Raw genomic sequence first — 25,289 nt, forward strand, 5'->3', positions numbered from 1 at the left:
AATGGGGAGAATCTGGAGTTCTCATTTCTCACAATGACTCAGTGAGTTTCAAAAGGGAAAGAGAGGAAACTCACACGGAGAAGCAGTTTAATGTGAAAGGAAAAGGTTGTTCCTGCTCTTCCCATGCGGAGAGAGACGAAGATACTTGAATATTTGAAGGTGGGAGAGTTTGTGGGTTCATTAAGAACAGACCTTCTCTTTTAAATATGGACTGCAGCCCAATTAAATAAGTTATGAATCTATTAATCTTATCTGCTCAGCCAAGCAATCTAAAAAGTTTGCATATGAGTAACAACACTACATAGTATTCTGGCAGCGGGTTTCACCCACTGTGAACACAACACACTAGCTGCTGAAAAGCACCTTCCCACTTTTCTTTTTCTGAACATCCATTTAGCACCAAGCCCAAACTTTCAATAGAAACTGAAGCGATTGAACAGAGGCTGTCATGATACAGAAGCTATCATCAGGAGAAGACAAGGATTTCTGGAAAAGATAATGATGCTGAGGAAAGTTGGAGGCAGTGGGAAAAGAGGAGGGCTGAAAACGAGATGCATTGATTCAATAACGGAAGCCTTTAGTTTGCAAGACCTGAACAGTGGTGCAAATGATTTTGCAGGTCACTATTTCATTAGATTGGCAGATGTCAGAAATGACATGCTGGCACATGACACAGAGTTTTATTTTATTTTATTCTTGCCATTTCTATAGTGAGTTTAAAGTGGCATACATGGTTTTCTTTGTCCCCAGTTTTATTTTGCAACAGCAAACCCATGAGGATGAAATAATGTGTAGGCTTGTCTACATGGCTCAATTGGAGTGAGCGGGATTGTGCTTAACAGGGTGACTTAGGGTCAGGTAGAGATCTGGTGTGCCATTTGGTGTGATCCTTGCATCTACGTGGCATATGGACCTCAAGCAGCCCTATTTGCCCTGTCTCCCTTGAGAAAACAACAGCAACAAATCCCCCTTCTCTTTCCTCGTTCTTCTGGGAGGAAGCTTTCAATTCTTTTTTAATTTTTTCCCTAAGAGATATACTGCATCAGCGCTGTCCTAAAAGATTTTTTTAAAAACCCTTTACTTTCTTCCTCTGCTTTCCCACAAAAATGTTTAATCTCATCATATCATGAAGAAATAAAACTGTCTTCTTAAGCCACTTAACAATTTTGGGAAACTGAAAGTGGAAGGGAAATTTAAAGCTTCAAGCTCTGTTTAAGTTTCATTCCAGGGATTGGACATGCTGGAAATGAACCAAAACAGAGCTATCTTGACAACTTGAGAAAAACAGCAGCCCCTGAAAGAGACCCAGAAAGATGTGGCTAGGAATGCTTTAGAAATGGGCTGGTTTGTTCCAACAATTATGTCACCTGGTTGCCAGTGAAAGGAGTAAGTCTGCCCATCCTCACAGTGCAACAAACATCGGGACTCAGTTAAGGACACCCAGTCAGTTTATTATGGCTAAGCAGGGATTTGAACTCAGCTCTCCTCACTGACTCTCAACTAGTTACAAATAATGTGCTCAATTCCTTTTTGCAAGAATTAAAGAATAACTTAGTTACAGTGCACTTCAGTTGTAATATTATGAGAGACAAAATTACTCCTTTTATGGTGTAATGGGAATTGTTTTCGTTACTTTTACAAGTCATTATCCCACTAAGCTTCTTCTGAGTAGGAAGCTCCTCCAGTGTAGCAATGCAGGACTCTGGCAGAAGCTTTTGCTCAGAGGAAGCTCACCAGTACACTGACCTCAATTACAGGGCATGTGTGATCCCACTAAATGCTTGTGTTTTGTATCACAGGCCAGAGCCCTATAGTATTTTAATGTTCATTTTTAAAGTAATGGAAACTACCGTATTTGCCGGCGTACAAGATGACTTTTTGGCCCTGAAAAACATTCCTCCAAGTGGGGGGGTCGTCTTGTACGCCGGATGCATGTCCAGCAAAGTGAAGTCACTTACCTGGTAGTAAGACCGAGTACAGCCCCGCTCCTAGCCTGGGAACAGCCTGACTCTAGCGCGGAACAGCTGACTGTCAGAACAGCAGAGAGGCAGCAGCCACATGGCTGCTGCCTCTCAAAATGGCTGCTGGCTCTCTGCTGTTCCTTCTTCCAGCAAACCCTGGCTCTCTCTGAAAAGGAACCAAAAGTAGCAAAACGTTCTCTCCCCATGATGCAGCCAAAGCAGAATCACACATGCAGAAGAGGGGGTAGTCTTATACTGCAAGTATATAACAAACTCTATATTCTGAGTGGGAATGTTGGGGGGTGGTCTTATATGCCCAGTCACCTTATACACCGGCAAATACGGTAACTAGATATACTGTTACCGTATTTGTTACCGTGTAAACACACACATTATCATCATCATCATCTTAGAACTGCAGAGCTTGAAGGAACTCTATGGATCATGGACTCCAGTCCCTGTCAATGAGGCATGCACACGGATGGGTCTTTAAGGTATCACAACATTTTTGTCTTCTCTCTCTCTCTCTGCTTCTGCTGCTTCTGTTTTGTTTCTTGTCTGATACAGGGAATAAATTATTTTTTAAAAATAACTGTTGATGCTCTGGAAATGTCCACCATTACTGCCATCTTATGTGTTCACTACAAATAATAAACACAACAGCAGAAGACAGTCAGACAGATAGGTTTTACTATCTTCTCTTTTCATTTCTAAGCAACTACTTGCTGATACGCAAGTGGCCACGTTTTGGGTTTACCCTATTTATTTATTTATTTATTTATTTATTTATTTATTTATTTATTTATTTATTTATTTATTTATTTATTTATTTATTTATTTATTTATTTATTTATTTATATCCCGCCTATCTGGTCCATTGCGACCACTCTAGATGGCTTGCAACACAAAATACGAGAATAAATATAAAAAAGGAATTATTACACTAAAAAGGCAATTCTTCAAGATGGAGAACAAACGAAAAATAAACCACAAGAGAAAAATAAGGGGAGAGAATCAGAAACTAACTGGAGGGAAGGCCTGCCAAAACATCCAAGTTTTTAATTGGTTTTTGAAAATACCCAGCGAGGGAGCCGCGCGAATCTCTGGAGGCAGATTGTTCCAGAGGCGAGGATCCACTGCTGAGAAGGCCCAGTTTCTTGTTTTTTTCCTTTTGGGGCTCCCTCAGCGTCAGGCTCCTCAGCCTCACCTACTGACTCGCTCGAGTGACATGGGTAGAGCTTGGTGGGAGTAGGCGTTCCGCCAAGTATCGAGGCCCTAAATCGTTTAGGGCTTTATATGTAAGCATCAAGACTTTGAAGTCAACGCGGAACCGAATGGGCAGCCAATGCAACGCGGTCAAAATAGGAGAAATATGGTGGTATTTTCTTGCTCCACTAAGGAGTCTGGCCACCACATTCTGCACCACTTGGAGTTTCCACATCAACTTCAAAGGTAGCCGCATGTAGAGCGTATTACAGTGGTCTAATCTCGAGATTACGAGCGCATGTACCAAGGTAGTGAGTGCCCCCGTATTGAGATAGGGTCGCAGCCGGGCTATCCGCCAAAGATGGAAAAAGGCGGTACGGACCACCGACGTCACCTGAGGCTCCATGGTGAGCACCAGGTCCAGATGGATCCCCAGGGTGTGAACCCCACTCTTTGCGGCAAGGGTGACCCCCCAAACAAGACAGAGTCACCCAAGCCGCCGATAGTGGGGGCACCCACCCTCAGAACCTCCGTCTTGTCTGGGTTCAGCCTCAGCCCGTTTTCCTGCATCCATTGCAGTACAGCCCCCAGGCAACACTGGAGGGACAGAACGGCATCTCCTGCAGTTGGTGAGAAGGAACCAAAAGGAGCAAAAGGAACTGGGTGTCATCTGCATATTGATGACACCCCTGATGATCCCACCCAGCGGCCTCATATAGATATTAAACAGCATTGGGGAGATAATCGGCCTCTGTGGAACCCCACAGTTGAGACTCCACGGGGCCGAGGTATTCTCCCCAAGCTGTACTATCTGGGGACGGTTCCCCAAGAAGGAACGGAGCCAGGCAAGCGCCAAGCCACCAATTCCCAACTCGGAGAGCCTCCCCAGGATACTGTCGGGAAGGACCGACAGAGATGTTTTACCCCTGTCGGCCTCCCTCATACAGGGCGACCAATGCCGTTTCTGTACCATGGCGTGGCCTGAAGCCCGACTGAAAGGGATCCAGGGCATCTGTTTCATCCAAAAGAGCCTGAAGCTGGTCAGCCACCAACCTCTCCACCACTTTGCTGATGAAAGAAACATTGGCGACGGGCCTATAATTGCCAATTTCGTCCGCCGCCAAATTAGGTTTCTTCCTTATGGGCCTAATGAGTGTCTCCTTGAGGGCAGGAGGAACCCTGCCCTCAATGAAAGACCCATTAATTATTGCTGTGGCCCATTCTGTTGTTGTAGGCCTGGTTGCTTTGATTAGCCAGGCCAGGCAAGGGTCAAGGGAGGAGGTGGTGGCACGATAGCGATCAAGCGCTTTGTCCACAGTATCCGGCGTCACAGGCTGAAAGTGATCAAGGATCACCGGGCAAGATGGCGCGCTGGACATCTCAGCTCGACTCACTGTATTTAAAAAATGAGAGAGCTCCCGGTGGATGGCCTCCACTTTACATTTACAGTGGTGCCTCGCTTTACGATTGCCCCGCATTACGACAAATCCGCTTTACAACGATCTTTTTGCGATCACAAAACAATGGTCTAAATGGGAGAATTTCACTTTGCTATTATCGGTTCCCTGCTTTGGGAACCGATTCTTCGCAAAATGATGTTTTTTAAACAGCTGATCGGCGGTTTCAAAATGGCCACCAGGTAAATAAAATGGCTCCCCGCTGTGTTTAGGGACGGATTCCTCACTATGCAGGCAGCGAAAATGGCTGTCCTATGGAGGATCTTCACTGGACGGTGAGTTTTTACCACATTGGAACGCATTGAACGGGTTTCAATGCGTTTCAATGGGGTTTTTATTTTCGCTTTACGATGTTTTCACTTAATGGCGATTTTCCTGGAACGGATTATCGCCTTTAAGCGAGGCACCACTGTATTGAACTGACTTCTAAGAAGTCAGCCTAACTGTTGTTAGAGAAAGGTAGCAGTTGGAGTCTGTGATGGCTATCAGCATAACTCAGACACTGAAATCAGGATGAGGAGTTTCTGTACCCATGTTTAAGTCCACTTCTCCTGCACTATCCCTGAATTCACAAGCAAGAAATATAAGCTGTCTACTTTATTATTATAGTTTACATCATTATAAATTTCTGGGGTTATCCCTGTTCAATAAGCCAAGAGCTCAAAACCACAGCATATTGTATTCTGCTAGTATAAGTACCAATTGTTCTTACAAAGACAGCTAATGTTCTGGAAACAAAATTAACGGACAACTTCAAGGCCTCCACTGCTAGAACATTATCTTTTCGAAGGTACAGATTATCCGCAATCTTAGAACAAACAATCAAGTAAAGGAAGTATCAACCACAATTGTACTTCATACAGTTGAGGCCAAAGACTTTGCTTCATTGTGTTAGATTTATAATCAGAGACATGCATTCTTTCTTTCTAGAGACTATATACTGCTATAGAAATTAGGTTTTTCTATCATCTGCCTTTCTTAGTCTACTAAAACCTCCAAATAATGCCCTGCTTGAATTACCCCAAGAATACATTTATATGCGTTCATCTTTCCCTTTGTAATCAACACTAGAAAGTGTCACTTTGATTAATTTTTTTAAAAAAATCCTCTGAATTATTAGGACTGCAATACAATAAATTCTCTTGAGCAATTGTTCAGATTGGTCTCCAGCCTTAATTCTCCAGAGTCTTGTTTAATCAAAATGATGTTGCTAATTAAGGATTAAAACCCAGAATTGAAAGTTAGAAAAGGAAGGGTTTTTCTCTCTCATCTACTCCTCTGGGTAGGTCAATGAGAAAGAATATGCCTGAAGGAATCAACCAAAATTTTCACCTTCAGTCTAAAGTCACAGTGTTTAGGAATGCTCATATTTAATTCCAAAAGCTAGCAGTATCAATGCACAGGGAATAAAGACCATAATTTGGGAATGTTACATTTTGAGTCTACCTTTCCCTCAATGCCTGCTAGCTGGGGGATTCTGGGGGGTGGTAATCCAAAAAAAAAAAAAAAAGTAAGTTTTTCAAACTTTGGTACAGTAGGACCTCTAGTATCCACAGGAGATTGCTTCCAATCCAGCCCCCGATGGATAATAGTGTTACATACAGCACTGATGTTACCTGTCTGTCATGGGTTTGGAGGGAAAGTTCCATCCTATGGGGAGTGGAAGGCAGGACATCAGGAGGAGGGGCTGTACTGTATATATATGTGAAGCCTGTGTGGTGAAGTTCAAGAGACGCTGGGATGTGACGAAGCAGCAGCTGGGAAGAAGAAGCTGGTGTGGGAGTCTGTGTGTCAGACAGGGTACTACTGTGTGTCAGAGTACCAACCTGATAGGTTCAGGTGTCTGTTGGTTAGCCAGAACTGATAGGTTCAGGGTCTGTGCTTCAAGTTGAGGGTTCTGTGTGAACCAAACTGTATGCATGTATGAATGAGACTAAGCCACGTTACTATATCTTATTCACCTGATCATTTTATTTTGCCTGTGTGTTGTTTTAAATAAACCTTATTCTTTTATTGGTTAAAAATCCATCCCTGGTCTGTGTGACTTCTTACAGGGAATGGTTGGTGGCAGCTTAGTTAACGTGTGGCATATCCCAGTAGGTCTGGGTTTGTCACATTGATTGGTGTCCAGCGTGTGGGATACGACTGGTCCAGTTGTCCAGCGGTCCAGCAAAGCCTTGGCAAGTGTGCCCAGAGCAAGGGGGGTCTAGTCAGGGACAATCTGAGAGCACGTAGGTAATCTTCTAGGTGTACCTCACGGGGGGGGGTGCACTAGTAGAAGAACGTGTAACCTCAGATTGGGGACTAGATTAGGGAGCTCTGAGGCAGCCTGTTTTGGCGGGAAAAAGCTGAGGCAAAATTGTAAAGTAGAAGTGAGCTAGCTTGTCTGCTGAGAGGCCCAGCAGAGGGGGGTAGACTCTAGCTCGCAACTGTTGCAAGTTAGTGCTGAAAGGACAGCAGCAATCTATAGGGAAAGCTGGTTCTGAGGCAAAAGAAAAAAAAAAGTGGTCGTTTTATTTTGAGGCTTGACTTTTTAAAAGCAGCCTGTTCTGAGGGGGGATTATGCCCTTGACTCGAAGCCAGATGGCAGAAATGGGTGAAGTGAAAGACCCCCAGGTAGACCAAGGTTCTGAGGATGAATTTGGCTCAGTGCAGGGTGACAGCACGGGAGAGCAGAACCCAGAACTCAGAAAATTGCTCATAGCCCAACAGCATGAACTGAGGATGAGGCAATTTGAAATGGAGGAAAGGGAAAGAGAGGAAAGATTAGAGAGAGAGAAAATTGCTCTGGAAAAAGAAAGAATGGCGTTTGAGTTAAGGAAATTGGAACTGATGAATCAGAACAATAATAACAATAGGGATTCTGAGGGAGGCCAATTGTCTAAAGCTGACCTGAAGAAATTCCCTGTGTACCACAAGGGAGATTGTCCTGAGGTGTTCTTTTCCTTAGTGGAAAGAGCATTTGTGGACTTCTCAGTGAGGGAAACTGAGAAGATGACCATCATGCGATCTTTAATCAGTGGTAGCCTGGCTGAGGTTTATTCAGAGATGCCACAGGAACTGATGAGAGATTTTGCAGAGTTTAAAAAACTGGTGTTTGCAAGACATGGGATAAATGCGGAACAGCTGAGGCAAAGATTCAGGTCCCTCACAAAGAAACCAGAGCAGACTTTTACCCAAGTGGGGGCTCAATTGGTGAGGCTGCTAGAGAAATGGCTATCTCAGGAGGGGACAGAGACCTTTCAGCAGCTTAAAGATTTGATAGCGCTGGAACAGTTCTATTCAGTCCTGCATGGGGAACTGAAATTCCAGGTGAGGGAAAGGAAACCAAAATCTGTGGCAGAAGCAGCCGAGATCGCAGATTTTATTTATCAAATCAGAAAGCCCTTAGGTGAGGAGAAATCTGTAGGAAAACCCAAAGAAACCTACAGCAAGTACTCTCAGGGACCAGGGAAAAGCCAGCAAGGGGGAGGGGCCCATGGTGAAGGGAAGCCCTCAGACATGAAACCAAGACCTCAGATTTTGGAGGGAAAACCAAAACAAGATGAGAGAGACTCAAAATACACCAGAAAATGTTATTTCTGTCAGGGAAAGGGCCATCTAATCTCAGAGTGTGAGAAATTAAAGCAGCTAAAAGGAATTGTGCCTCAAGATTCGAGTGGGACAAAGCCAAAAGCTGTGTTCTGTGTCCAGAAAGAGCAAGGCTCATTGTCACTGAGGGAGCCTGTTGCCATGGCTACTCAATCTGGAACAGCTACATCTGCTGATCAGGCTGAGGAAAATGGTCCTCTTGTAGAGGTCAGGCGCTGTCTGCTGGTGAGAACAGATTCTCAGTTGTTTGAGACAGCAGGGTTGGACGTAGGAATACTTGACCGTCAGTATCGGGGGCTGCGGGACACTTGTTCTCAGGTGACCCTGTGCCATCCTAGGGAATATGTAATCCCAAATGAGAGCATGAAGGTGGCAGGGATTGAGGGGCAGGTAATCTCACTGCCAGTCGCGGAGGTACCTGTCAACTTTCAAGGCTGGAGGGGAGTTTGGCGGCTAGCAATTTCATCGACTCTGCCAGCAGCCGTGCTCGTGGGAAATGACCTGGCTGAACATGTGAAACGGGTGCTAGTGATTACACGCTCACAAGCCACCACGGGGACAGTTCAAGGGGGTAATGATGAGCCAGAGAAGGAAGCAGAGGGGAGTTCAGAAGCTGTGGTGGAAACCTTAACCACAGACAGCAGATTTGGACAAGAGCAAAAGGCAGACGCCACTCTCCAAAAGTGTTTTGAACAGGTGACTGACGCCCAGCTAACACCTGAAACCCCAGTGAGATTTCTGGAGAAAAAGGGGATTTTGTATAGAGAGACCCTGAGGAATATCTCAAAAGGGGGAGATGGGATCAGAAGTCAGCTGGTGGTACCTGAAAAGTATCGCCCCATGATCTTACAAAGGGGGCACTCTGACATGTTTGCTGCACACTTAGGGGTGAACAAAACACAGCAGAGAATCACACAGAATTTTTACTGGCCTGACATAGGGAAGCAGATCAGGGAGTTCTGTAAACAATGTGATGTGTGTCAAAGGCAGGGGAATAACCGCGACAGGACCAAAGCAAAGTTGTGCCCTTTGCCTGTGATTGACACTCCGTTCAAATGCATAGGGGTGGATATAGTGGGACCTTTGCCCAAGGCCACAAAGAGGGGGAACAGGTTCATTCTCACCATTGTGGACCATGCCACGAGGTACCCTGAAGCCATACCCTTGACTAACATTGAAACTAACACAGTGGCAGATGCCCTGGTGGGGTATATGTCCAGGATGGGATTTGCCTCAGAAATAATCACAGATTTGGGCGCATCGTTCACATCAAAGCTCATGAAACGCTTATGGCAAATCTGTGGAATTAAGCACAAGGAAACTACTGCCTATCATCCTGAAAGTAATGGGTTAACTGAGAAGTTCAATGGGACTCTAATGCGCATGATTAGGGCTTACTTGGCAGAGAATCCAAACAATTGGGACCAGAAGCTGCAATCCCTTTTGTTTGCTTATCGATCAGTGCCACAAGCCAGTACCGGGTTCAGTCCGTTTGAACTTTTATTTGGGAGAAGGGTGAAAGGGCCCCTTGATTTGATCAAACAAAATTGGGAGCAGATCACCCAGGATGACCCACAAGACGTTGTGACATACATAGACTCTTTAAGGAAGGACCTAAAGAGAAACCTAGAGCTAGCAGCAGAGACCCTGCAAGCTCAAAAGGTCAGAAAGAAAGTTTGGGATGACCAGAAAGCCGGGGAGAGGCACTTTAACCCAGGGGAGGGAGTGCTTTGGCCTAGGCTCTGCAAAGAAAACAAACTGCAGCTGGGTAGCCCAGAAGTAAAATACTTGGGTCACATGGTAGGGGGAAGAGTGATAAAACCCCTAGAGGCCAAAATAGAAGCAGTTCGTGATTGGCCTAGACCCAACACCAAGAAAAAAGTCAAATCATTTCTTGGGTTGGTGGGCTACTACAGAAAGTTCATCCCGAGGTTTAGCGAGATTGCGGCTCCGCTGACCGATCTGACGAGGAAGAAGGCTGATGACCGCATCCCGTGGACCAGCGACTGTGAGGAGGCGTTCCAGAGGTTGAAGCAGGCGCTAATCAACTATCCAGTGCTGCGTGCTCCAGACTTCGACAGGGAGTTCATCATCTACACCGATGCGTCTAACAGCGGGGTAGGAGCAGTTCTGTGCCAGGAGGATGAGAATGGTGACCAGCATCCAGTGTCCTACCTGAGTAGGAAACTCCAAAAAGGTGAGAGACATTTGGCAACCGTGGAGAAGGAGTGTTTGGCCATAGTCTACGCGATCCAGAAGGCCAAGCCTTACATCTGGGGAAGACATTTTGTTCTGTGCACTGACCATTCACCACTGCAATGGTTAAAGACAATGAAAACCCACAATAGCAAACTTATGAGGTGGGCTTTAAATCTACAGGACTATGACTTTGAAGTGAAGGTGGTCAGAGGGTCAGTGAACTGTGTTGCTGACGCCTTGTCAAGAAGACCTGAAGAATGAAGACGGCGAAAGAACATGGACTATGTATATATTTTGGTGAAGAAAAAGTTAAATGTACCTGTTTTTTGAACTTGGTTTGTATGAATAAAGGTAAATTGATGTAATGTATATGGTAAATGTTTAAATGCCTAATTGATATGGTTAACTTAGAATGTAAGTATAAGTAAGTATGATATTGTATGTATAACTGTTTTTGTGTGTTTTATCCAGGTTGTTTTTTGGGAAAAAGCACGTTAGCTTTCCCCCTACAAAACAACTTATAAAGAGGGGAGGTGTTACATACAGCACTGATGTTACCTGTCTGTCATGGGTTTGGAGGGAAAGTTCCATCCTATGGGGAGTGGAAGGCGGGACATCAGGAGGAGGGGCTGTACTGTATATATATGTGAAGCCTGTGTGGTGAAGTTCAAGAGACGCTGGGATGTGACGAAGCAGCAGCTGGGAAGAAGAAGCTGGTGTGGGAGTCTGTGTGTCAGACAGGGTACTACTGTGTGTCAGAGTACCAACCTGATAGGTTCAGGTGTCTGTTGGTTAGCCAGAACTGATAGGTTCAGGGTCTGTGCTTCAAGTTGAGGGTTCTGTGTGAACCAAACTGTATGCATGTATGAATGAGACTAAGCCACGTTACTATATCTTATTCACCTGATCATTTTATTTTGCCTGTGTGTTGTTTTAAATAAACCTTATTCTTTTATTGGTTAAAAATCCATCCCTGGTCTGTGTGACTTCTTACAGGGAATGGTTGGTGGCATATCCCAGTAGGTCTGGGTTTGTCACAAATAGTATGTATGTAACTATGATTCCCCGCCCCATGGTGGATAATAGTTACATATCATGGAAAAGGAAAAAAAATCCAGCATAAAGTATTTTCACTATGTATTACCAGAAATAGCCATTAGAGGGAGGCAGATGCCATGCTATGTATTCTTCAACAACAAGAATACAGTGGTGCCTCGCATAACGAGTGCACCGTTTAACGACGAATCCGCATAGCGATCTAATCTTTTAGATTTCTAATGTGATCGCATTGCAATGTTTTAATGGGTAAAACATCACATTGCGATGATCGGTAAGCGTTTCGCTTACCAATCTTCGCATTGTAATGTTTTTTTAAACAGCTGAATGTTTTTTTAAACAGCCGGGTGCCTAAAATGGCCACCACAAGTGTTTTCACGCCCTGCCCTCGCTTACCGAGGGCACGAAAATGGCGGCGCTATGGAGGAACTTCGCTCAACAGTGAGTTTGGGAGCCATAGGAGCCATGGCTTTTTCGGTTCCGTTTAGTGATGTTTCTGCATAGCGACGATTAATCCGGAACGGATTAACGTCGTTATGCGGGGCACCACTGTACATAGAATGGTCTCTGGCTCCCTCTAGTGGCTGGTTTCAATAAATAAATAATAAGAATGCATATTTCTATGGGTTTTTTCTTTTAATATTTTTAATATTTTCAGAATGCGGATAAGTAAAACCATGGACATTGATCCTGTGAAAATGAGGATCCTACTGAATTCAGAAAAAAATCCATGTAGCAATAGAATTCATGTTTTTTCATTATACTTGTCCGCACAGGCTTTTTCCAGGCAAACTGCTCCCCTAAAGTCTACAATGATATTTCAAAATAAAGTAGTTGGTGATGGAGCTTTGGCTGGGTGGAATGATAATAAGGCCACGTGACCAGATCTGAGACAGCAGGAAAAAGTAGCTACAAGATTTGCATTTCTTTTTACATGGAGGGTGACCTGTTCACAAGATGGAATGCTGGGGCATAGCCATTTCTTGAGATTTCCGCCAACGCTCTGAGGCCTTTCAGTCTTAATATGAATCCTCTTCATAAAGTGCTGGCATTTTATCTTTACAACACTCCTGTCTGGTTAGGATGGGTCAGAAAATCTACTCCAAGCCATAAAGGAGCCATCCAATGTGCTAGATCTATTTTGTGGATGGGGTTCAGAACTAGACAAGTTCAGAACCTTTTGATCAACTACCTGTTTTCCCGAAAATAAGACCTAACTTGAAAATAAGCCCTAGTATGATTTTTCAGGATGCTCGTAGTTCTATAAGCCCTACCCCAAAAATAAGCCCCAGTTAAGTGAAACCCTGTCCTCCACCCTTGTGCAGCAACCAGAAGATGTCATGATTGTATTTGAATCAATGTAGATGGTTGTACATGAAAAAAAATATCCCCTGAAAATAAGCCCTAATGCATTTTTTGTAGCGAAAAGTAATATAAGACCATGTCTTATTTTCAGGGAAACATGGTAAAATCCAGAGCAGATTGGCCATCCCCAAGGAATTGACCAGCTTTTGCAGAAAGGAGGCTCCTGCTAGCGGGAATGCAATACGTGTAAGGAAGGGTAGCTTCACTGGAGTTGCAAAAGGGGAGAAGAAGCAAAACGTCTGCTGCCAGCCAGTAAACCTGCCCTCACTTCATGCCTGCTATTAAACCAACCAACCAACCAGTCTTTTCAGCATCCTATCTTGCTTGATCCTCATGACGGATCCAACGGAATCGAATGATCTACCACTGTCTCAGGGATTTTGAAATAAAGTAACTTTTCTAAGCTTTGGCCCCAACCAGCATGGATAGTGGGATCCCAGGAGCTGTAAGGCAAAACAAGCTATATTAGTGTCCTGGGTCTACCTTCCATAAATTCTTACTCCTCCTCCTTCTGGCAGATAGCAATGAAAAGATCTATCGTCTCCTAGTCCCTCTATGACCTCCTCTCTAGATTACAAAACCCACAAAGAAAGGAAATATGCTTTAACATCGAGCACATCAAATGAAAGCAAACATATAATGAAACAATGCAGCAGCTTTTTTGAGAAACAGAAAACATTTGCAGCATAAAATGTTTTTAGGGGAAATACGGGGTTTTCAATTAGTGAGATCTCTCCAAAATGATACCCCATCCTCCCACGCACATTCCTCCTCACACTTCAACAGCGTTAAGGCACTAACCAGTTGAAAAACGATAGAAGGTCCTTTTGTCCACTTTCATCAAGGTTGTAGACACTTAAGGGACACATTACAGCTCTTATTCCTCCCGAGCCAAGGCAGGTAGCAAACAATCCAACATAAAATAGAACCTTCTGTTCCCTTTCCGTGAAAGTGTGAAGGACATACTGCTGATCTATAAAAAAGTCTTTAAAGGGGAAGGCAACGACAGGTAACATGGCTGCACCTGCAACAGGAGAGATAAGCGCATGAGATGAGTGGAAGGGGAGACAGAATTTTTTTTAAAAGGCAAATGAAATACAGTGGTGTCTCGCTAGACAGTTACCACGCATGACAGTTTCTTCGCTAGACATTGGCTTTTTGCGATGGCTATAGCAATTGGCAAAACAGTGATTCCTGTGGGGGAATTTCGCTAGACAATGGTCCCTGCTTCGCAAACCGATTTTCGCTAGACAATGAGTTTGACAGCTCCCTCTGCGCTCGCAAACAGGTGTTTTCAGGACCTAAGCTTTGCAAGACAGCGATTTAAACAGCTGATTGGCAGTTCACAAAGCGGCTTTCCTATGGCCAATCTTCGCTAGACAACGACGATTCTTCCCCATTGGAACACATTAAACAGGTTTCAATGCATTCCAATTGGGAAATGCTTTTCGCTAGACAATGATTTCGCTAAACAGCGGTTTCAGTGGAACGGATTATCATCGTCTAGCGAGGCACCACTGTAAACATTTCCCAAAGAAGGAGTGGTTTGCAAGAAGACCTCAATCTCTACCTGCAGAAGTTCTACCTCTTCCTACCAAGCATCAGTTGTAGGAACACCAGTTATAGGTCATGCCTCTTTGCATGGTAAAAGATGCATTATGGGGCTACTGTAAACTAGCTAGCGTATTCAATTTGGGAACAGGACGGAAGTTAGATCAGTTCAATCATCTTGTTGAAAAGGATGTTTTTACACCTCCTGACACTGATTGTGAGTCCTACGAAGCCCTTGCACATCTGAAGATTGTGGAGAAAAACATATACACAAAAATATGTGTACAGCTGAAATGCAAACAACACATTAAAAAATGAATTCACATAGGCGTAAAGTATATATTAGATGAGATAATGATACACTCCGGAAAAAAATGCACAAAAATGTGTTAATATCTCAGGAGCAAAACAAAAAACCAAAAACCCAAAGTCTTGAAAACCAATAGAAAATAAGGTTAGGAAGAAAATGCAGTTGAGATTTGAAGAAACACAGCAAAATTGAAACATGGAAGCCAAAATAAGATGGTAGAAGCAGCTATATGAATTTCACAGCCTCTCACTCTTGGCAAGAAACCAAGTAATCCCTCTTTGTCTGGCCTTTTACTCCTTACAGCCAGATTCCTCACTGCAAGATTTATTTTCTAAAAATCTTGGGGTCAATCTCACAGTAAATTTCAGATATTTTGAGGCCACCCCTCTCCCCCACCACCACCCGGAAGTAACACCGATCTGTACATAATTCCTACAATTCCTACACAAAATGGATTATTTTCTGCACACGTTTCCCTGGAAGGGGCATGGAAGTGCATCGAAACTAGCAGTTTCTTCTGCAGCAGAAAAGGAAAAACCTAAAAACAAAAGGTAAATTTAAAAAGTGAGACTTCTTTTTCTTTTTTTGCCGGTGTAGCGGAATTCCCAGTGAGATGTCTTCATACAGAGAGACTTGGGAAATTGTTGATGAAGATATTTTTCCCCCAGCACTATCCACATCTTTAATAAGAAATAGCTGAGGACTGAAAGCGAAATGTTTTAACAAATGCAAATATCTCTGTGTTCCTCTCATTGCTGAGAGTGTACAAATTACGTTGCTTTGTAGGGTGATTCGTCTTCAGGTTTGCTTTCCAAAAACCCCAAAAGACAGCCCATCACGTCTGTCAGCTTTTAGTTCTAATTATGGTCTATCTCTAAGCTGTGTTTCTGGCCTGGGATACAGACCAATTCTATTGCTTTCATTTCAATCTGGAATTCCCAAAGACAATTTACAAAGCCATTGTCTAAGCACACCATTGTCAAAAGCAACGCTAAAACAGTGATGAGTTTTAACTTTCAAAAAACCATGTAAATCAGTGTCTGTTTTCTTGGCATGTTTTTCAGATCAGCCCTGTAAGTCTGTAACTAGCACACTATGTTATTGACATCCTGTGTTTCCATTGATGTGTTTTGGATTTATAAGGCAAGAAAGCAGGTGTGTTAATTATCTAAGTTAGTGAGACAACGTTGTGGAGAATTCTTGATCCATTCATGGCAGAAGGAGGGCTGGAAGCCAGTTCTCTCCAGCTGGAACATTCGAAAGCTTTTGTTCCTTAAACAGAAGTCAAAATACACATGCTACATAGGATTAAACTCTTATCTAAGACATGGGACCATTTCCCACACAACAAGTTCCACCTACCTATAAAGTGTAGCAAAGCACAGATGTACAGAAACTTGATTCGCCCCACTGGGGATTCGGCAAGGCAACCCATCAGGATGGGGCTCACCAGGTAGGCACCCACAAAGCAGAGATTGATCACAGCAGCCTGGTAGTTATGATAGCCAAGCTTGAGGGTGCAGAAAAGGATCATGTTGCAGACAATGCTGAAGAAAGTAAACTTTTCACACAAGTCCACCAGCAACAAGCAAACGGTCACCCTGACTTTCTTACGAAACTCTGAGTCCGGCGCGCCACCGACGTGGTCAGGTGTGATTTTTCTCCGCTCCTCCTTGGAACAGCAGTTTAGAAGCGGTGTCGCTTCCGGGAGTCTTACGTCCAACGGAGACATTGCTCGATGCTAGTGGATAATATTATCTCTCTCTTTTTTTGCATGCGTGCACCTTCGGCTACTCTTTCCTGCAATTAACACACAAGTCAGACCTTTGTGTTAAATTCCACACCTTGCCACGACAATTTTCTGCCCTGGTTTTCTTGTTTTAGGGTCCAAGACATCGATACCAACTGATGTGAAAGCACAACTTCTGCAGAAACCAATCCATTTAATTAGCTTGCTATGAGGTGCATGCAATCTTCCAACCCCTCCCCCATTCAAACAATTGCCGATTAAAATTATGTAAAATCCAATACAATGTGCAGCAAACTTTATCTGCTCGTCTGGCAGATAAAGGTTTAAACACTGAAGAAGGCTAAAGCACCTCGGCAAAAAAACAACAACACACACCAACCCTCAAGTATTAAGATCAAGAAAGTAATGCAGAGCTAATATTCCAATGCTTTAATTAAGCAATCACAAATGAAAATGGAAGTTAAGTGATAAAGACATGAAGAATACACATCAGCAGATGAACAATAGTTTATCGTTATTACATTTCTTGTTGTTTCGGAGTTCAATTCAGATAAGGAAGTTAATTAGAAAAGGTATATACCGCTAAATTTAAGTGTAATAAGTAGCCTCTCCATCAACATTCCGAATAACTGCATCGTGCCTGTGAAAAGCTGGGAGTGGGAAGGTTGATGAAAATAATCTAGGATGTCTGCAAGCAATATATATATATATATTTCAGCACCGCTTTCTAAGCCCTGCATAATTTTTCCTGAACAGAAGTGGGTTTTAAGCAGAAAGAGGAATGGAGTCACACAGTTTGGATCCTCTCCTTTAATTTCTTCCCCCTGGTACAGGTAGGTGTCTGGTCAGCGGCATTGTATCCCATGAGAAATCCAGCCCAAAGTTGGCAATGAGTGGGAAGACCTTTGTGATGTCAGAAAGGTAGGGAAGGGTTAGGGTTGAGAGGGAGGGGGTCTGACCCTGCACCCGTGTTTAAGCCAGGAGTGTTCTCATTGCACCGGAACTTTCCTGCCTTGCTCCAAACAGCCCCATGGCCTCATAGACGCTGAAATCACAGGATCTCCCCATCACCTAATCACAGCAGCTCCTTGATGCTTCCACCTGGATCCTGAAACCTGGGCACCCCATGCACCCTGCCCGCAGGTCACTCTCCAATTCGAATAGTAGAGTCAGAAGGGATATTGGGTTTGTGCATCAATGCATATGGTCAGGCCTCCCTGCTCAATGTGAAGTGAACAGGTATGCATGTGGAGGGTATAATTCTCCTCCTCAATCTGCTCGTCAGCATTATGTGTGATCCAACAGTCTGTCCGTCCGTCCGTCCGTCCTCCCTCCCTTCCTCCCTCCCTTCCTTCCTACTTCCTTCCTTCCTTCCTTGAATCTCTCAGATCAGACAGCTCCCAAAGTAACGTTTCCAACCTCCAAGGAGAACAAGCTTCTAGCTTCAACTCTATGCTGATATTTAGAAGACTGAAAACATTGTTATGTAGCTCTGAATGAGGACACGTGTTCTATGGTGTTCCTGATTATAACACGTGGATTTGAAAGCTGGTCTATGAAGCAATTGAGGGGGGAAAAAACCCAAAACCCTGATTCATTTGAAATGGGGTGTCAGAGGACACCGTTACAGGACCTCCAGATAGACAAATAATTGAGCTGTAGATTAAATCAAGCCTAAACTCTCACTAGAAACAAACACGGCTAAGCTGTTGTACTTTGGAGATACCATGAGAAGTCAAGGCTCACTGAAAACGCTAGGAAGAAGGTTAGGAAAAGCGACAAGAGTGTAAGAAAATATGAAGACCAAACATGATACAGATTGACATGATAAAAGAAACCACGGTATTGAGTTTCTAAGATCTGGGCAAGACTGTTAATGGTAGGACTTTCTGGAGGTCACCAATTCATCGTTGTTCTTATGTGCTGTCAGGTCACCTCGGACACAGGGCAACCCTAAGCCTGAGTGGTCTCTGAAATTTCCTGTCCTCAAAAGCGCTGCTCAGCTCTTGTACAGTGGACCCTTGACTTACAGACGGCTTGACTTACAGACGTTTTGAGTTACAGACTTCTCTGGCCGCAAAATTTAGGTTTGACTTGCAGACTGAGATTTGACTTACAGACCAGAAAAAAACCAGAATGGAACAAAAACAGCCTGTTACGGGATTAATCGGTTTTCAATGCACTTTAGGTCAATGGAGACTTGACTTACAGACTTTTTGACTTGAGAACTGCCTTCCAATACGGATTAAGTTCTCAAGTCAAGACCCCACTGTAAATTCAAGCCTGTGGTTTCCTTTAGGGAGTCAGTCCATCTTGTGTTCGGTCTTCCTCTTTTCCTGCTGCCTTCAGCCTTTCCAGAAACTCCCGCCTTCTCATGATGTGCCCAAAGTACAACAGCCTCCGTTTCAACATTTTTCCTTCCAGAGAGAATTCACTCTTGATTTGAGCTACGGCCCGCTTGTTTGTCTTTCTGTCAGTTTGGGATATTTACAGAGCTCTCCTCCAGCACCACATTTCAAATGAATCTATTTCCCCACCACCACCTTTCTCCACCGTCCAGCCTTCACATCCATAAATGGTGATGGGAAATACAAGAGCGTGGATGATCTTGGGTCGCTGTAAGTCAGAAATAAGTCAATACCACATAACAATCACAACTGAAAACAACAGTCACTGTGAAGAGAAGTGGTATAATTAGGGGGAAAGGGTTCCTCTTGAAGTTAAAGTTAATCATTATATACTGATCCTGTTTAGATCCACCATATTTCCTTCAGGAATTCTAATTTCATTCCCCTACCTTTGGCTATATTTTCTCTTTAAAGAAATTGACACAGGCATGGATGTGAATATATAAATTATACATCTGAGCATGTACGAAGTGTCCCTGCTTTATCAAGTGGGGGCTACATGTCCCTCAACACAAGATCTAGCAAGAAGACAACAAAGGCAGAAAGAAAGCCTCAATAAATCTTGAAAACTGGGTCCAGAATCAATATTTGTTGCGAAAAGAGTTCTAGTATTGTCTATTGGAAGTTCTAAGCCCTGATACTCAAAGTCTACTCTAAAGATAGGCAGATATTGTAATTATGCCCTTACCTGTCTTCTGTTACCTGTCTTCTGTAGTCGTTCCGAAGTACTGTCAGTTGGACAACTTAGTCTTGCAAGGCTTCTTAAGAGAGACCCAGGAACGACCAACATGACTTTTGCCCTGATACGGGGTATATTTAGGGAGAACCCCTACGTATATTTCCTTAGGAGTGAATCCCACTGCACAGAATAGGACTTACTTCCTAGTCAATATGCAAAGGTCAGAAGAGCGTGGTGATCAAACAAACAGTATGGGACCCTACAGTCAGCTTTGCCAAACGACCTTCCTCGTTCACATTTACGACCCCTTCTCTCTGAAGGCTTGCTCAGAATAACAGTCTAAGATTAGGGCATGACGCATATTCTTTTCGCAGAAAAGAGACACACTTTTTTTTTGAAGGCTTCACTCTTTAGAAATCAAGGTGGGACTTCCAGGTTTATTTTTTTAAAAGCATAGGACCAGGCTATAAGTAAACCTGCATATACCTGCATGACATATTATGCTTCCAAGAACATAGATTTCAGCTGTTTTGCAATGTTCTTGGAAAGTCCACAGAAAAGACAGCGGGCAGAAGTGTGGAAATTAGGTCTAGGTGGACTGCAAGGATAAATGACAGCAGCAGCAGCAGCAACAACAAAAAAAGTAGGCAGTAAAGCCCTCCACCTCTTTTAGACAACACGGATCTCATACACTGACAGTAGAGCCTATTAATTACCTATCTCCAGCCACTAGGCCCTAGAGCAGACCCACTGAATCAGAAGGATTCATGTAAGTGTTGACATACCATTCAGCAATTGATTCAGTGAGCCTCCTCTAGTTGAGATTTACCTCAATACATCGGTTTAAGCCAACATATTTTTAAGTTTCTCTTTCACAGCCATAGGGACTAGAAACTTGAAGAGAAAAAGCATGAGCATCTCATAATGTGCCAGTTTCACAAGAGGTGTATAAAGATGACCAAACATCCATTGTCCTAACTGAGGTTTTGTTTGCTTTGCTAGGATTCTTTAAAGCTTCTTCTACTGCTTGTAAGGAAATAAAATGGGAAAAAAGTAAATAGATTAGAGTAGGAGATTACCGTTTCTGGATGTGGACAGGAAGGTGATAGGGAAGAATTGGATGCCCCTGCCGCCTGAGATATTTTGGCCGCTTCCCAACTACTCGCTGAGCCTAGAAAAGTTTGTTTTTCAAACTAGAGCTCTCAGACTTTCTCTAGCAAGTAATGGCTAAGGAATTCTGGGGGTTATAGTTAAAATGAAACTACTACATTTCATGGTTTCCAGTAGAGTAGGCTGAAACAAGTAAGAGCCCAGCTTCTAATATTCTAATAAGCTTTTCAGAATTCATCTGGTATGATCTCCGGGGCAAAGCGCAAGCAAATTACCCAATATAAACTTTGTTCTAATCAGTGCAACCTTCCCTTCCAATACACACTTAAAAGGGTCAATGTTAAATGGGGGGGGGAACCTTTCCCTACATTTATTCCAAGTCAAATGCCATTAAATTCAAAACACTTACCTCCTGGTCAGTATGTTTAGGATAACAATCTCACAACAGTGTGTCTCACTAGCTTTACAAAACACAACTCGTTAGTGGAAACTGATAGACACCCGGGCTCTCTGCTCTGGCTTTGAATGCATAAAGCATTATGGGGAGGATGAGGAACAGAGAGATTTAGAGCAGGCAAAATACATACTTTCTGTAAACTGATTTCATACATATTTTCTCAGAAGTACATCCTATTGCTGGCTGGATAGGTCAGTGGTTTAGGTATCTGGCTGTAGAGCCAGAGGTTGGGAGTTTGATTCCTCTCCTAGGGGAATCTGAAGGCTTTCTACCAAGAAAACCATTAAAAAGGTCACCATAGGTAAGAAATGACTTGATGGCATGCAATTATATTATACACCCCATTGAGTTCAATGGAGTGCAATTGCAAGATGGTGGGTACCGATAAAAAAAAAAAATAAGCCTCTGTGTCCCACCAATCTGAAAGGAACTTCTGTTTTCCCTTAATAAAATACAAAGGCAAGCATAGGCAATACCTTTATAGACTACTAAAAAAAAAATCATAATTTGCCTTTAGTAATCTTTCTTCAGTAAAGATTGCTTACTAGCCAAAACTACAGGAGAGTAAGTTCTTTCCATAAACCTGCCAACATTTTTATTGCTTTTTTAAACTATTATTTATCATTATTTTGGCAAAGCCTCTGTGCCTTTAACACCAACTTGCCAGGTAGCCACTAGATTTTTCCAGCTCTATTAAAGGAGACGTTCAAAAACCACAGATGGCCGTACCGGTCCATAAAAAGTGAAATCTGCAGGAAGTCTAATAAAATGGCAGGCAAGCTTTCAAATTCGTCCGAAGTGATCTTCGATTTGAAGAATTCTGAAGACCTGGAAATTTTGCTTGCTCTGTTTGTCACATTGTGGTCGATTCCTGTAAAGGGATTGTCCTGCTGTCGTTTTTATTAAAGACACAGAAGGAATGCAGAATAAAAGCTGGCATCTCCATCGCGGCACATGACACGAGATGTTGGGAAACTGGATTTTGGATTTCTGCCAAGCTTCTATATTACAGGATAACTGAGGTCCTAAAACTGAATGCAAAGATGTGTTGGAGGCAAGGAAATCTAGATTTACTCTCTGCTCAGCCGTGAAGGTTAACTAGTCTCCTGGTATCACCTATCTGCTAGATAGATTTCTCCTGTTCCACGGAATGTGAGAGCAAAGTCTTTGGTCCTGGACTCACATAATGTGAGTGTGGAATGCAAAATTCCATTGAAGTGAGAAATACTTCCAGAGAAATGTACTTAAGATCAGGATGTACCGTGGAGGAAAAGGCAGCAAACCACAGCAACAATGAACACAGCAGTAAATCCACAAGCTCTTCTTTATTTCTGACCATATTGGCAACACATAATAATTGTTTTAAGAGGAATGCTAGTGGAATTGTATACAACATTTGTATATATCCCTGTCCTGTGCTCTACTAGGTGGCTGAAGTTAACCTACATGTCTAAATATGGTGGAGAATAAATTTCTTTTTAGTTCCTAAGTGCAGCTCAGAAAAGTTATGTTTTTGGACAACAAGTTCCATGTTGGCTGGCAGATTTCAGGAGATATTGTCCAAAACTTTTATTTTTCTAAGCTCTGGTCCAAAATAGAGTCAAACCCAATCTGGGGTTTGAACCACTGCACAAAACTCCCACTAACCTCCCACACCAATATATAGGAATTATACCTAGACCAAGTTGGTTAGGGCCTTAGCAGTCCAAGTGGCAACAGCAGCTCCAGCTTCTTCAGCTCTCTTGCTCTTTCCGATTCAAATTTCTTACTCAGAGTCCTGTGTAAGATCAGAGGTGAGAGTAAGATCCCTTTCACTGGAGTGCCGTCCCTCTTGCCCACTGCCCACGGCAGAGAAAGAAATCCAGGCCCTGCCCGTTTCCCCTCCCAAGAAGACAGGACCGCCTGAGCCGAACCCGGGGAGAGTAGAGGAAGATTTGAAAAGACCAACAGTCAGAGAGACTGGGAAAGGCTTGGCGGGAAAGGAATGGAAGCCAAGGGTAGAAGTGGAGGCAGAGCTAGCAGATATAAAAAGGGGAGAAGGGGAGTTACCGGAAGGTTGGGAATGGATCTGGATGGAAGATCCATGGACGGGGAAGTGGGAAAGACTCCGGATACCCAAGGAAGAAGCAGATGCCTGAAGGAGGAGAGAGCTCACCCCCCCCAAGCCATCTTATTGGGGTGAAAAAGAGACAAGGGAGTGTAGGAGGAGGTTAAGAGAAGAAAAGGAGAAGGTTGACAGAGAGAGAAGAGAAAGAAGAGAATGGAGGGTGAGGGAATACCAGATGAGGAGATATCCGGAGGATCCAGGACCACCGGGACGAGGACACAGTCCCCTTATTGGAAGGGGAGACTGGACCAGTATTGAATCCCAACCTATCCATGGACTGGACTGGGCCCTGGAACACTGGGGGTGGGGGGAGAAACCATTTCAAAGATGATGAATGGAAGCCCCTTGCTGGCCAGTGGTTAGAAGTAGACAAATGTTGGAATGCTTTTGCAGACACTGGTTTCTTGTTGAATCCTGCAATAAACGTTACACCCATTTCAAAGCCTCATAAGACTGGTGATTTGTTTGGAGAAAAACAGGAGGCCGAACCTTAACCCTCACGTCCTGCTCTTTCTTAGTCCCAACCGTTTGAGCTGAACCAGTATTTCACAAGGGTTACGCTTCCATATGTCGACCCCCAAGCAAACACTGAAGCTAGGGTAATAACATGATCTCGTAAGCCAAGTAACGTTTCTTCTATCATTCTATATGTGGATGTTTGTGAAGGACCAGCAGGAAGAGAGGTGTAATGTCTCTACATCTGAGATATGCTGCGCCTCTCCTCCTGGGGTAAATACACAGCCTAGGCTAAAAGCGTGGGGAAATTATTTTTTTACTACAACCCCCCTCCAAAAAAAAAATAAATCCCTTAGATTGGGGGATAGTGGCAGTTGTAGTACAAACAATAACCTTCCCAGCCTCTCAGCCTAAGCCATAAAGCCCCCAAGTATGAAGCGTAATTCACCAATATTTTTGGTCAATCCTGCAATTTCAAATGTTCAAAACCACATTGTAGGGCTCTAAATAAGAGGCACTTATGGTCTGGCATATATCCATATTAAGCCACAGTTCAAACCCATTATAACATCTAGCGACTGTGGCAGCCGTCTGCTTCCCCTTCTAGTGGCACCTGCTGTATTGTTTTATCTCTCTTTCTCTCTCTCTCTTTTTCAAAGCTTCAACCCAAACATATATAATTATATTGGTGCTAGGCAGTTTTTCATGCATTCACAGGCTCTTGTCTTATTGCACCTATTTGACGGTTTTATAATTCAGAGGTAATTGGATTGCAATTATTTTTCATGATGCATGGTGGTGAAGTTTTATACCGTGTCGTTGGCAGATATTCTTTATGACATTGTTTTCTCTAATGGGTAAATTAGACCTAGTTCTATCATACAGAAAGATGGCTTTTTAAAAATCCTATGACAAAGTATAGATTGGAATAAGCACTCAGAAAAATTGCCCCGTCTTCCAAAAAAGAAAAAAAGTAATTAGGTAATCAAGAAGGGCTGACAACTAAAATATGAAAATATGGCTCTAACAGTTCTCTATCATCCTCATCCTCATCATCGCAGAACGGCAGAGCTGGATCCTCAGTGTCACTATAATAATGACAGACACCGGTTGAAATCCTGTTGCGTAGTTACGCAAACAGCATAACGCCTCTGTGGACATTACCTGCTGCATGTCGAATCATAAGACTTGGCATGCAACAGATAATGTCTATGGAGATTTCTTAACTGATGACAATTCACCACCAAAAGTTACATCTTTGGAGTAATTGTGCAACAGGATTTCAGCTACTGCCTATTTCAGGCTGGACAACATAAACAGGTCACGGACCTCAGAACCACAGAATCGCCGTAGGGTTGGAAGGGACCTTGGAGGTCTTCTAGTCCAACCCCCTGCCCAAAGCAGGAGACCTCATATCAACCCAGACAAATGGCTGTCCAATCTTGCCCTATGTTGTGCTCCCATTCCACCTGATACCCCCTTTTTAATTCTGACTTTAAAAGGCCCCTTGAACCCTGTAAGGGTTCGGTTTGCTGCTTCTGGACCTGTTTTAGGCCAAAACTATAGATAAACAGAGGTCCTAAAATATTCCCTGGTGGGTGTCCAAGAATTTGGATGGTTTTCCCC

The 25,289-nt window shown here is 43.4% G+C and overlaps 1 protein-coding gene across 5 annotated transcripts in view; it reads right to left on the reverse strand.

Moving 5' to 3' along the window:
• SLC15A5 (solute carrier family 15 member 5) overlaps positions 1-25,246 on the reverse strand; it is a 61,342-nt gene extending 36,096 nt beyond the window's left edge. For 3 of the 5 annotated variants that reach the window (XM_072999767.2, XM_072999766.2, XM_020808553.3), the window contains exons 1-3: positions 20,613-20,880; positions 16,059-16,496; positions 13,637-13,859 (exon numbers count right to left, since the gene is read on the reverse strand). In XM_072999767.2, coding sequence (XP_072855868.2) covers positions 13,637-13,859; positions 16,059-16,428 — 593 coding nt within the window. In that variant the 5' untranslated portion in view covers positions 16,429-16,496; positions 20,613-20,880. Of the gene's footprint in view, positions 1-13,636; positions 13,860-16,058; positions 16,497-19,542; positions 19,737-20,612; positions 20,881-21,052 lie in introns of those variants that run through there. The other 2 variants (XM_072999765.2, XM_020808552.3) reach the window with 2 other exon arrangements.
• Positions 25,247-25,289: the final 43 nt, after the last annotated feature.

Source organism: Pogona vitticeps, chromosome 5 (genome assembly GCF_051106095.1).
Source record: "Pogona vitticeps strain Pit_001003342236 chromosome 5, PviZW2.1, whole genome shotgun sequence".
Lineage (NCBI taxonomy): Eukaryota > Metazoa > Chordata > Lepidosauria > Squamata > Agamidae > Pogona > Pogona vitticeps.